The 13572-nt window shown below is 40.4% G+C and overlaps 1 protein-coding gene across 1 annotated transcript in view; it reads left to right on the forward strand.

The window, feature by feature from the left end:
* LOC100740780 (protein groucho-like) overlaps positions 1-13572 on the forward strand; it is a 78093-nt gene that overhangs the window by 45751 nt on the left and 18770 nt on the right. Inside the window, exons 5-6 of the mRNA XM_003490269.3 lie at positions 1867-2004; positions 11521-11800. Of these exons, the coding sequence (XP_003490317.1) occupies positions 1867-2004; positions 11521-11800 (418 nt within the window). The remainder of the gene's footprint in view (positions 1-1866; positions 2005-11520; positions 11801-13572) is intronic.

Below are 13572 nucleotides of genomic sequence, written 5' to 3' on the forward strand. Positions count from 1 at the left end.
CCGAGCCGTGACGCGCAGCTTTTCTACGCGTCTCGTTAATCATCCTCCTTATGTCTGGCTGCGTCGCTTATTTCCGCGGTTCCACCGCCTCTTACCAGCTTCTTGCGACGAAAATAGAGACGCAGCCCATCCATGCTAGAAATACGCGGGTTCGATGAATATTGCTTGCATTCCGCCTGTTTCCTTTACAAAATGTTATCGAGTTGCCGCGGCAAAATATTAATTAACCGGCGGAACAAACAGGTCGAACGATTTTACGGTAGAATTATGCACACATTAATTTTTGGTAAATAACTTTGATCGGATGTAAATATGCAATCGAGCGTAAAACAAATTGAGGGAACGTTAGAAATTGGAAACTTTTGGTTGAGAGGAATTTTTATTGTAATTTTTTCCTTATGATATATTAATATACGAATCGAGTCGATAAATTAATTATACAAATATACATTATATAGTGTGATTACGGTATATGGTATTACGACAGTATGGAATATTATAAGAAAAAGTTTAAAGAATTCCTTTTTTCCTCTTTCAAGTCGATATTTCTTAAGAATAGGTGAAATTAAATATCCACGCAGTGTAATGTTTTAGAAGAAAATATTCTAAATCTGTAGTCTCGTTGCTGGAAAAGTTTAGGGTTCTGATATCTGTGTAACAAACATCTACGCTTCGCCAATTAAAACTCCAGCAAGACACAGTCGACGAAACCAAACAGTTGAAACGTAATTTCACAGCGGTGTATCTGGTTCTTTTGTACGTCTAATTTTACCGCATCGCGTGTTAAAAGTGTCCACGGTTAAACACTCTGCTTGCGAAAAGTGAGTGGGCCAAAAATATTTTCCATCTCTCCGGGCAGCTGGAAAGCATGTGTTCACCGCGAAAGCGAAATAAAAGCTTCCTTCCTCTTTTATGCACTTTGTTGCCGGCACGTTTTACTACGCGTAGCTCTCACGCGTCGACCGATCACCCACTGTGCCAAGTTAAAAAAGCGACGAACCGTGACCGGCTCGCTCTTACACCATTCAATGAAAAACTAATATTATCAGTGAAACTGTACAAGTCACGTGTTACAAATTACCAGTGCTACCAAATTCTTATGTACAACAGCCACCGCGTTTGATGATCTCGCGAATCTAGATCTTTGAGTAAATTTCGCAAATAACGAGTCTAATTTCTGGCGGAAATTTATAAAATTATAAGATAGAAGTTTGTACTTACAACTCGTAACTTGTCAGTTCATTGATATTATTTATACGATTTAATTTGATATTTTTACTTTGAGTCAATAATTACGAATCCATGTGAAATTTAAACGCTTCCCTACTATTTTGAGATTTCCAATTTTAATCTTAACATTTCTAACACGCAGTATCGCGAATCGAGATTTTTAAGTAAATTTCACGAATTACGACTCAGCCGATCATCTAATTTCTGGCGGAAATTTATGAAATTATAAGATAGAAGTTTGTAATTATAACTCGTAACTTGTCAGTTCATTGACATTATTTATACGATTTAATTTGATATTTTTACTTTGACTCAATAATTACGAATCCATATGAAATTTAAACGCTTCCCCACTATTTTGAGATTTTCAATTTTAACATTTCTAACACGCAGCATACGTAACATTACTTCAAATGCTAAAAAAAATAGTAGAAAAAAGAAAAAATTATTGCTCCAAAAGCTACATGGATAAATAAATGATAAATTTATTTTGAAAGACAGCGAATTAATTTCTACACCTAACGTTGTTACTTGATAAATTATTGCGCAAGATCGTCCATATATTGTTGTTTTTATATAAATATTAATCGGGGACGAACGTTTCTCGTTAACCTAGAACCTTTGTTCCTTTTACAGGCCGAAATATCGAAGAGACTGAACGCTATCATCGGACAGATCCTGCCCTTTCTGTCTCAGGAACATCAACAGCAAGTTGCAACCGCTGTTGATAGGGCGAAACAGGTCACGATGACGGAGCTGAACTCCATAATTGGGGTAAGTGCGCGTCATGCTCCGTAATTGACTAATTTTCCAACAGAGGAGAGCGGTTGTTCGATCAGCATTACGCGTCAGGATATCGCAACAGGTGCATCGTGAAATTACGCGTTTCCGTCGAGGAAAAGGTTTAGTAATGATCTGTCAGTTTCAGTACCTCGGATACAATCGAGTGGACGTTTAAAGGATCGCTTTAAATAAGTTTTATCGGTGTCGTAAATTTTTTCATTGAGATATAGTCGAGCTTTCGTTAACCTTCATCCTCTTCGTCGTGTTGATTCGAACCGTTGCGATAAACGCGAAAGTGCAATATTGCTACGTGTCGTTTTATTATTTGTAAATCATACGAATGATATTCGTATGCTTGCCGATGTAGAAATACAAACGAGTCACAATTAAATGTTTTTATTAGATTGTACATTTTACGTACGATTCGCCTTTTCCAATTGGACCACACGTCCAATAACTTCAATTTAGTCGCATAAAAAATGTATAGAATTTAGCCTGTTGTACACTTTTATAACCAGAGAGTAACACCGTTTGTTACTCTTGTAAGATACGTATAAATAACTAGACTTTATCTTTATGCAAACCCATATTCTCGAGAATATGATTAAAAAAAGCTAGAACTTGGCTAGAAAATTGTTCTACCTACCAAGTATTATACAAATCACTATACTTGCATGTTTTATACGTTTTTTCATACCATGTGCATTCTGCGCAATTTGGTACTTTCACATTATAAATGCATAAAGATCGGCAAACTACCCAGAACCCATGTACACAGAATGATCGTTTCAACCCATCCCATACACCTCCTCTTTTCTCATATCTTCCGTATCTTCAAAGCGAAGTATCGCATGTTGCACTTAGAAGCCACAACATGATCTGCGATATTTTGGCGACGAAAAAAAGATGGGTGCACACGCAAAAACCTACCGCAGCAGGCAAAACGCGAGACAATTTTACACGCGACCAGCCGTTTATTCGGCGAGCGGGTAATTTAAGGTCGTTAAGTCGGGTGAATCACCCTTGCGTATCCATTACCTGACCTGGACGAGTCGCAAACGCGTTTCCACTTTAAAAAAAAAAAAGAAAAGAAAAAGAATTTTTTTCCCGCCACCCAAGATCGCGTACGTCCGTCGTTGTCGAGCGAGCTTCAATTTACATAATAGTCCACCGAATCTAACCGCGCGACCGTGTGTACTCGTGCAAGCTGAAAAGGGAACGAGGTGTAGGTAAGCCGAGTCCTTTCTTCGCGTCTCGTGTACGACAGACTTCCGGTGGGAAACGTTTTTCTCATACTCATAGGCTGCATGCCGGTGATAGCAGGGTCGACGAATGCGAAATTGGCATTCGACCGCCGCGGCACGTATAATTGAGTTCCGTGTCGGTTCTCGCGTGCACGACTTGAATAATTCCCGATCGCCTAAACGAATGCACGGTCCTCGTGGCCCCGGACACGCTTGAATTACTCTTTCTGCACGTGCGCAGCTACATGCGCGTTAAAAACACCGCAGGCTAAAGGGAAATTTAGTAATCATATACGGCGAGCAGAAAAACCCAGTACGAGGGATTCTTTTTAAGAAATGATGATTTATTTGTATTGCGATATGAGAGACGCAGAAAATCGGAAACATATACTGAGCGGCTACACAATGTATTTGTATATAGAGATCAGACCAATCGCACCGAGAAGCAAGCAATGGGCAGAAATAGTAACAACAAACCGAGAAACATATATGACAACTGGCAAACTTCGCGAAGGGAAGCAGAAAGTTGGATGCTTTCCGCATGAACGAACAGAAAAAGAAGGAACAGGAACGAAACACCAAAGACTGAAAGACTGACACATAGAAGATGTATAGGATGGGACAGAATAAAGAGCGATTTTTAAGAAGTTGTAAAAAGGAACAATCAATTTTTCGAAATGTTATTTTCACCGCCTTCAAATACGTAAAAAGGTATTAAAGAAAAATAAATGTTAGAATGGAAAAGTAACTAATTTTTCAAAATAACTCTGGTAATATGACGTTCGCTGAAGCATACACATGCTTCCAGCCGGGTTCTCAAGTTATTCGTTACATTCCGCGGCATTGCCAGTGGAATTTGAACCACTTCCTGTCTGGAAACGGGCCTCGCCACTCATCCCTGAATTATTTGTAATGTCTTGATTAATTAAATTTAATAATTCTTCACGAAACCGTCTTCGGTTCACATTATCTGTTCCTTTAAGAGCCTGAACCATTTGGATTTCGTACGGATGATGATTGTGTAAAATTCATCTAATCGTTCTATTGGAAATCCTAAATGTAGCGCTGTGCGCTGGCGAGCCAAACGACGCGGGCTTCTTCCGATCGCAACTCTTACACGCTGTTACATGTTGTTTTCGGGTGTACGCACTGTTTTTGGTCTTCCAGGCGTTTTTCTCGTCGTTGACGAAGTCTCTTCAAACCACCCATGTTTCAGTTTCGACCCATTTTTTAATCAGACGGCATCGGTCTGAATGTTAAAATGGTTGCGGAAAGCATCGTTTTGATAAAACGCTTTGGCAGTATACGCGCGATGCTGAAGAGGGGTCCGCCGCTCCATTGATACAGCGTCCCCACTCTCTCCCATCGACACAATACGATTGCCGCGCTTTTCAAAATCGCTCTTTATTCTGCCCACCCTGTATAATAACACGTGTAATAAATTAAGATATTGATCTACCTAGATAAATAGCATAAAAGGAATAAACTCAGATAAAAACGAAATGCAACGAGCGCCCATACATACGAAAAGACTGTAACAATCATAAGCTTCGATACAATAAATTTTTTTTTTTTTTTTTTTTTTTTTTTTTTTTTGAAATTACAATCAATTCTCGCGTTGAGAATTTTCAGTAATTTTTCTGGCGTGGCGCAGTGACATGGCTGTTTATTTACAATAAGTTATACTTATTATAGATAGGTTTAATTTATTAGTGTTATAGGTAAGTGCATATGCTTCGATACAATAAATGAATACAATAAGATACGATATAATATACGATATGGGAGAAATTTATTAGTTGCATTTAATAATATTTTATTTTGTTAAGATTTTATCTCGTAATAGAGGGAGAGAGAAAATGCGTGGATGGATGTATTTATAATAGGAAATATATTTAAGCAAGTATAAGTACAATGTGTATGTTAGTCCAGATCCGCAGGCTGGCAGCTTTACTTTACGAAAGAGCTTCGAGGCCATGGGTCTATGGGTATTTACTCAATTACAGAAAACTGACCTGTCTGTACCTCGTTGCAGCATCTGTGCAAGGCATGTTCCTAGAAAACTATAAGGCTGAGAGGCCCTTCAAATTGATTTAGTGCTAAACAATACCGAATGGTTTCAAAGACTAAGAAAACTAAGCTTTAGAAAAGATGTGGAGTTTTCCTGGAAGTGGGACCCACTTCAACGTATGTTAACACTTTGACTACCACGTCGAAATCACATGTTTCGATCAGGACGCCACGGGAGTATTTTTATTATTCAAATAGTAAAATAATAATAAATTGATGATATAGGACAACATCCTTTCCCAATGGACCCTGGCGCCTTGCTAACAGTCGATAGAGACATATTATAACAAGATTTCGTTTATTTCAACAAACCATTCGCATTCGTTATTTCGTCGTAAGCAAAACGTCCAGAATATATTGTTGAAACGTGTAGAAGATATTAATAAGCAGTATTTGTTCATTTTGTGTAGAATAGTAAAGAATGTGCACACTTCTAACTGTGCGACACGAAATGCAGAAGAAAAAAGGGCAAGCGTACCTTCCGTCTTTTCTTTTTTTTTATTTGGAAGTAGTTTACAATCAATTCTCATTGAGAATTATAAGTAAATTATTCTGACGTGGTACTATAACGTAAATAATAAATGATTATCGTATGTTTGCTTCTAGCTGAATCTAATGTTTAAATCTAGAGAGTAATGTCTTTTTAGTCTGCGGATCTGATTCGTCGTGTCAAGTAATTGAGTAACTGGGTTTTGGTGGTTGTTAATTCTTATGTTATATCTATTATTGAAATTATTATTGAATTTAACTGTAGGTATCTTAAAGTCGCAATTTACTGTTTCGTTAAGAGTACTTTTTTTTTATTATTTATTTATTTACATTTTACAATTTGTCCAGTAGGACATTTTAAACAGAGAGTGCTTTTAATTTTGCAGAGAGTGCTATAAAAAAATGTTAAACAGTTAAGATCAAAAATTGCTAAGAATCGGACCAAAAAGGTGACCACCTATTGTCCAGATTGTATTGATGAACCACATTTATGTTTAAAGTGTTTCAACACAGTGCACCGTTAGATGCAAGATATTTTTTTTTTTATTTATTTGTTGAAATTACAATCAATTCTCGCGTTGAGAATTTTCAGTAATTAGATGCAAAATTTGTTCTCATTTTTTTTTTATTGATGTTCTAATAAAAATGTTTAATGATCAATGGGGCACTTTTTATTTCAAAGTATCTTCTATTTATCGGTTATATTCAAAATGTCCTAACTCTCAGTTTTCATTCAATTTTTACAATTGTAAGAAGTTCGTCATACATGACCAACGTAGCAGTCAAAGTGTTAAGAGAGAAGGAGAGTCCTTTCCGGTCACCAATGACCACCGTGATCACAGGAGAAACCGTCATGTATGACCAACGTGTCAGTCAAAGCGTTAATAGGATTCAAATAAGTTTATTAATCGGAGTAGTTAATTCAACTTTACACGGTTCAATAAAAATTGATCAAATTATGCTTGTTTGTTTCCCTTTCTTTTTCTTTTGTTTTGTCTCATCGCGAGATGCGTTTGACGTAAGACTGAATGAAACGATATATGTAGATAAAGAAAGTTAATTGAACTTCGTCTGGCTGATATCAAATTTGTCGGCGATCGAAGTATCTTTACCGGAATGGGTCAGATTAAATTTTGACGGTCGAAATGCTTGTAACGAAGCATCATAGAAATTCGAATGCCGGCTGTTAATTATACCAGTTGTTTTCTACAGAAAAAAGAGAACTGTTGCTTTTGATTTCTGATTTCGACGTGCGATTTCTTCTGCCATTGAAATTTACTACGTCATTACCACGAGTCTGCCATAAAAACCGACCAACCCGCCAGAAAAATAAAAAAGAGCCATCAAACGTTATCTGGCCCGATCACCGCAGACAGAATCATGCTCTCGTTGGGGCGTCCTCGATTTAACGAGCGCAGGCCTGACCGCTAGAAATCGTCGGATCGAGGTCGTGACACAAACCGCAATCTGCAGTTGCGTAATACGCGTCATCGGCATGTGGGGACGCATAATCAGCGCGTGCACTCAGCGCCGGCCAGTGGCTAATACAAGGTGAAGCCGGCAACGTTACACGTGCACATGCACTCCTCTCGTTCGCACATGTGGTTAGCGCATGCTGATGTACTTACCAAGGGGAGACGTTCCAATGTTTCCAGTTCTATCGTCGTAGGGTTGGAACATGCTAAATAAAGACGCGAAAACAAGGTAGAGATAAATCGAACGAGATAGAGTAAGGTACACATATATACATATAAATATACAAAAGGAAAGCGTAGTGGAAAGCAACGACGAACGCAGAAGGGAGACAGAAACGGACAGGGCAGAACGGCAGGGGCCAAAGGCTGAAGGGACGACAGAGGCAAATAGACATAAGCGCCAACCCCCATGAATATGTATTACTCGGTAAACAGGGGTTGAATCAATATTTCGTTTAATAACACTGCACGCTGGAACGCAATTCTCCCTGCCCCGTTTCTCCTATCTCGCTTCCACCGTTCCTTGTCTCCGCTGTATCCCATTGCACCTCTCTGTTTCACCCTGTCTCGTTTCGTTCCCCATTTCCTCTTCTTCTTGCACCTTTGAACGCGCGTATCGCACGCTTTCCTGCACGCACAGACAGATACGATAGCTAGCCAACCAGCCAGCCAAGGGGGATGCATTTGTACAGACGCATACAGGATATTCCCTGACACGTATTTAAACGTACAGGTATGGACGAGTCGCACCTCCGGCACTGCGCGATGGTGCCGGACCGATCCTCCCCTCAGGCATCAGGCCAGCCAACCCTCCTCGTACTGTAGCTTCCCTTTCCGCGTATTATTCACGCCGCGTTAAACCTCGTTTGGGACTATTACGTTTCGTTTGCCGCGTTGCACGAACGACGACGCCCCCTGTTCCCCCCTGTCGATTCTCTCGCGTTGCTTCGAATACGAATTGAATACCGTCGGGGGCTCGTGCACGCTCAACGTGGCCTATGCTCGCCGATTTTCGCTATACATGTACGTGTTTGTTGCGAACAACGCCGCTTCGACATCGGTTCTTTCCCCACCCCATCAGGTCAAACCGTCGGTCACAAGCACAAGGATTGGAACTTCGAGACGCTTTGGACGATTTTTAATAACAATACGAGAATCTTATCAAAAGGGTGAAGATCAATGTGGTAGTAATGTTTATCAACTTCAACCGACGACACTGGAAGCGGACTATTTTTCTAATCTAAAATTCTCTCTTCACTCTTCGGTTGCATAACGATGAGTTAGTATTTAGAAACTTTGGTAGTTAGAATGCCTTTTTATTGAATCGTCGGGCTATAAACCGAAATCAGTTATTATTCGCGCCACGTCATTACATTGAGATCGTATTGAGAAACAGTATATCTTTTTCTTCTTCGATAGGAAACCGAGTTATTCTTGTTGCATAGCTCTAAAATCAGCGAAATAGAATATTTTATTATACAAAAATCGAACTCAGGATACAGGAAAATGAACATTTACGGAACAACTCAAGCCTGTTGCCTTTTGAATATCGCGTGTCTATTGCTCGTTCGACAATTGTTTCCGTGCTTTGTATTTTTACTTTTATTTTTCTTTTCTTTTTTCGATTGATGTTGGTTTGTGAAATGGGGAAAATATTATAACTGACGTTTACGCATGTTTGATGGATGATACAGGGGTGGAAATTTTGGTCAGGGGTGTCCGAAATTTGATCAGGGGTAATCGATACGTTTTGTTATGTATAAAGTGGAAAATGATTATACGGCGTGGTGGTAATGGTAGTATTATGGATATAGCGTAGCGTTCGAAATAAAAAAGGGTAATTTATGTAAATGGTATTCTTGGAACTGGTGAACATCCGTGGAAAGTTGTGATTCAGTGGCTGCGAATCTCCCGATGAAATGAACGTTAATAAAATCAGTCGATTATTTAAGCTGTACCAACGACGTTATCGGTGTTATATTTTTGGTAGATTCGTTTAAAATGCGTCTTAATGTCTGCCCAATAATAATAATGTCCAGTGGACGCGTATTTCTGTCATTCGAAAGCAACGTGCTTTCAAGTGGTCGAGTTAAATTTAGACGAAGCGAAAGGTTATCTTCGGTATTCGATAAAATTATTCAGTATTCGAATGTTCCTTGTAAAAATAAATTCTTCCGCGCATTCGCCTCTCTCCGTAAAAACATGGCTTTAGCAACGGCTAAAATATCCTATCGGGGTAAACATATTTAAAATAGAACTACTTTTCCAGCACGAAGACGTAATCTGCGAGTGATCAAAATAGTCCATAATTGTTAAAATAGTTGCACCATTAATCGAGGTCGCTCTTTGTTTAGAAACTTGAACTCTCTTCCGCGATTACTGTTCTATTCTACTTCTGTTTTATCGCAATTTTAATCGCGTTATTCATTTCCTCATCCTCTCTCTTTCTCTTCACTTACACATCCAACATTTGACTCTGCATATAAAGCAAACGTAATATAAAAACGTCCTACTCTTTCAATTATGTTCACAAAAATATGAAGCCGTTCAAATATCCTCGACCTAGTATTAACCGCCGACTTAATATTTCCAAACGTTTAAAACTCCCACTGCAAAGCTCACTAACCGATGTCCACAAAGCGTTCGAAAAAAAGAAGAAAAGGAAGGGAAATTCCGCAGCAAATATCGCGCGAAACATCAAACGCCGCAGACCGTTTACCGTGCACGTCGATAAAAGCTCTCGACGGCTACCTCGAAAAAGCGGGGCGTTTCTTGAAAAAATCGATACCCCTGAAAAATGAACGTCAACGAGGCCTTCCTTCTCTTGCAAACGTTTCACCGTCTCGCGGCGCGATCCCCGTGGCCCCTTCCTGGTCGTTCGTCGAGCGGGCTTCACAGCATAGAAAAAGTTGTTGCGCGTCAAAAGCCCCTCGCCGGAAGTCGAGTGGCCGCAAGGCAAATTGCAAGCTACATCCGTGGAGTAGGTACACGTGCGTAGGGCGGTGCAAATACGTCCCTAGGGGGTAAACTGTGCTGCGGGAAGACCATACAAGCTGTATACACACACGCCAAGCCGCGACCCCTCGCCGTCCCTTTTGGCCCATTCAGCGACAGTCCAGGAAAATAACTATCGTACACAATCGGCGCGTAGCCCGAGAGGGGTTATTTCGCATAATCCACCCTCGTCGGTGCGACCACGACCCTCGTTCTACGAGAATCGTGTGTTACTTTCTCTCCCCTTCTACTCTTCTTTGTTCCTCTCGGTCGATCCCTAAATACCTAAGTGAAATCCACGATAAGCATGATTCGCTCACGTAACGAGTTTACCGGCCTCTGTTATCCCCTCTTGATCTAACATTGGATTTCTCCTGCCCTCGACAACTTGTTCTCTGTCTTCTTCGTGCTGAGTTTCTTTTTTCGTCTTCCCGTTTGCTCTTCACCGGTCTGTCCGCTCTTGTGTTCGTTGATTCACCTTCTCTCCCTCTATTTCTCGTTGCGTCTTATGGAGTGGCTCTTGGGATACCGTGGCCATCGCCATTGGTCTGCAAGGGTTCTCGAACACGGATTCGTTTTCACCCCTTACTCGGGGCGTATAACGTCAGCTTGGATTTTCTCGGCGATGACATTTCATCCTGACGCCGATGGATGGTGTCATCTAAGGAAACGTCCACAGGGGACGTACTTCTGTGGTTCGAGTTATCGGTGATTATTATCGGTGGCGAAGTTTTATGCGTTTTATGGAAGATTCGAAGGTGATAAATACACAGAATGCAATGTAATATTTAAAAATGTGTCGAATGGAGAAAGAGCTTGTTCTAATATATCTAATAAACGAAACACACATTTCTGTATAATTTCTATCTCTTTTCTTGTATTCATAAAAGTATGAATTTACATAAGTACAAATAATGGTATATATAGAATGTCGAATATTTGAAACGTATGAAGAATTCAATTTTTATATTTAACTCCTTTGTTCTTAAATAAACCAATAGTGTTACGATAGATGAAACGCAATCAAAATTTAAACACAGACAATATTAATACAATACTATTCCTATAGTATTAAAGAAATCAATTAGACAATAATACTATGTGTATTCGATGGCTATTCTCTTTGTACAAAATTATTTCCTTTATAACGAAAGATTAATTAATTCAATCAATAAAATAACGTTGTTATATGTGAAAATTGAACCACAGTGATAACTATTTTTTCTGTGTTTTAGCAACAGAGACCTGACATATCAAGACTGCTGCAGCAAATGCATGCTCAACAATTGCCACCGGGCACGGCGATAGGTGCTCATCCAGGACTACCCGGACTTCCGGGACTAGGACCAGCTGCTGGACTTCCGGTGCCAACTTCCGCCTCCGCGGCTCTTCTTGGCCTTGGCTTAACGCCGGCTGCTGCCACAGCACCGGGCACAACAGCGGCTCATCCATTGTCGATGTTGAGTAAAACGGAATTGCATCGTGGTCAACCCGATGATTTAAAAAGCAATGGCGGTGAGTATCGTTGCTTCTCATTTCGATGAAAGAATACAAAGCTCCCATTAGCTTCTAAGGATTTTAACCCTTTGATAGTCCTAAGCGATTTTCTATTTTTATCGTTAATTTTGTTGTAAAAAAAAAAAAATAAAAAAAGAATTTCTTGTATAATTTAACGTTGAATATATCACGGTAGATTCTTTTCTATTTTTAATTTGGATATATGGTATTTTGATATGGAAAATAGAACCATTAAATAAACGAAAATAGTACTCGTCTGTGCTCGGAGGCAAATATTATCGTGATTTCTCGTGGAAAATAAGAGAAATATCGGAGTAACGGAGTTAATACTAATAAAACAAGAGAAACTAAGGAGAAATCTACTGTTCGATGGTACAAAGCCTCGTTCATTTAGCTAGAAAAGTCAACAAAAATACCGATAAAGATAATGATTCCTCGACGTACGTTACTCATAAAATATGCTTCTGATGGATCAAATAAACCGCGTATTTTCGCCAAAGAAAATCAACACGCGTGTATCATCGACGAAAACGTATCTCAGCTGCGACACATCAGCAAACCAGTAGGTAGAAAGGTTAATTACGGCATAATACGTATGAAATCATATGCTATATCCATCTGCAAATTATTAGAAAGAGAATTCCATCAAAATTACAACACTATATATTGTACTTGGTAGCGTGGAATCTGAAAAAGAACTTACGGTCCGAGGCATCAAAACCCATTTTAACGTCGGTGCCTGGAATCAAATTAGCGCCAGTTAATTTCCGCGCTTCCTTTTACGACGCATTACATTCCCTTCTCCCTCGCAGCAATTCCAAAAAACCACAGAAGACCGCCGCGCGGCGGGCGCGGCGGGTGCGCACCCCTCCGCGCCACACGCTCCCCTTCACGATCGAATTCCTCGCCGCGGCTCTCTCCACGAGAATCGTAAAACCCCGGAATACTCGTTATACGCATACCTTCCGCCCTTTCACACGATTTTAATTGCCACCTCTGTGGGCAGCACGGCGGGAAAAGAAATTAACGAAATTCCGGCCTTTGGTCACGTTCGAGTGGCGCTGCGCCCCGATATAACGAATCACACCAGCACGCGCGCATGCGCAACAACGAGCGAGCGAGCGAGTTCCATGCTGCAAACGGTCCAGACCCATCGCGAGGTTTTTTCTCTTTTTGTCACCATCATCCGTTTGATCCCGCTTTTGCGATACCCTGAACAAAAAAAAAAAAAAAAAAAAAAAGAGAAAAAAGCGATCGCACGGATAAAAAAAAATCTGCGCACAGTGACACACCGTGTGGCAGGTGTGTATATGTACGTGTCCTGTGTATATTGGTCTGTATATATGTATATGTATGCGCTATCGAAAATGGGTGGTCGGGAGCACTCTGGACCGCGGGACAGTCGACAGCGGGGGAAAGGGTATACGGGGGGTGAGGGAGAGAAAAAAAAGAATATGTAGCCGACGTGGCGCGAGCGTGCGGCTCGGCTCGCTCAACTGGAAATTTTCAAAGCGCTTTTCGGGTATCCGCTTTCGAGGCGAGGGGTGAGCGTGTTTGCGTCACCCTGTTAGCGGACACCGGCGGTTTTGAGCGAAAAGCGCATAAATATGCATGAAGATCATTTATACGGGCGCCTCTCGCGCTTCTACTATCCACGCCACGCTATGCCACATCGCATACGTATCTAACACACACATAGATATAGATATATATATATATATATAGAGAGAGAGAGAGAGAGAGAGAGGACAGGCTAGTCTCCCCCCCCC

Source organism: Bombus impatiens, unplaced genomic scaffold (genome assembly GCF_000188095.3).
Source record: "Bombus impatiens unplaced genomic scaffold, BIMP_2.2 scf_0418, whole genome shotgun sequence".
NCBI classification, from domain to species: Eukaryota; Metazoa; Arthropoda; class Insecta; order Hymenoptera; family Apidae; genus Bombus; species Bombus impatiens.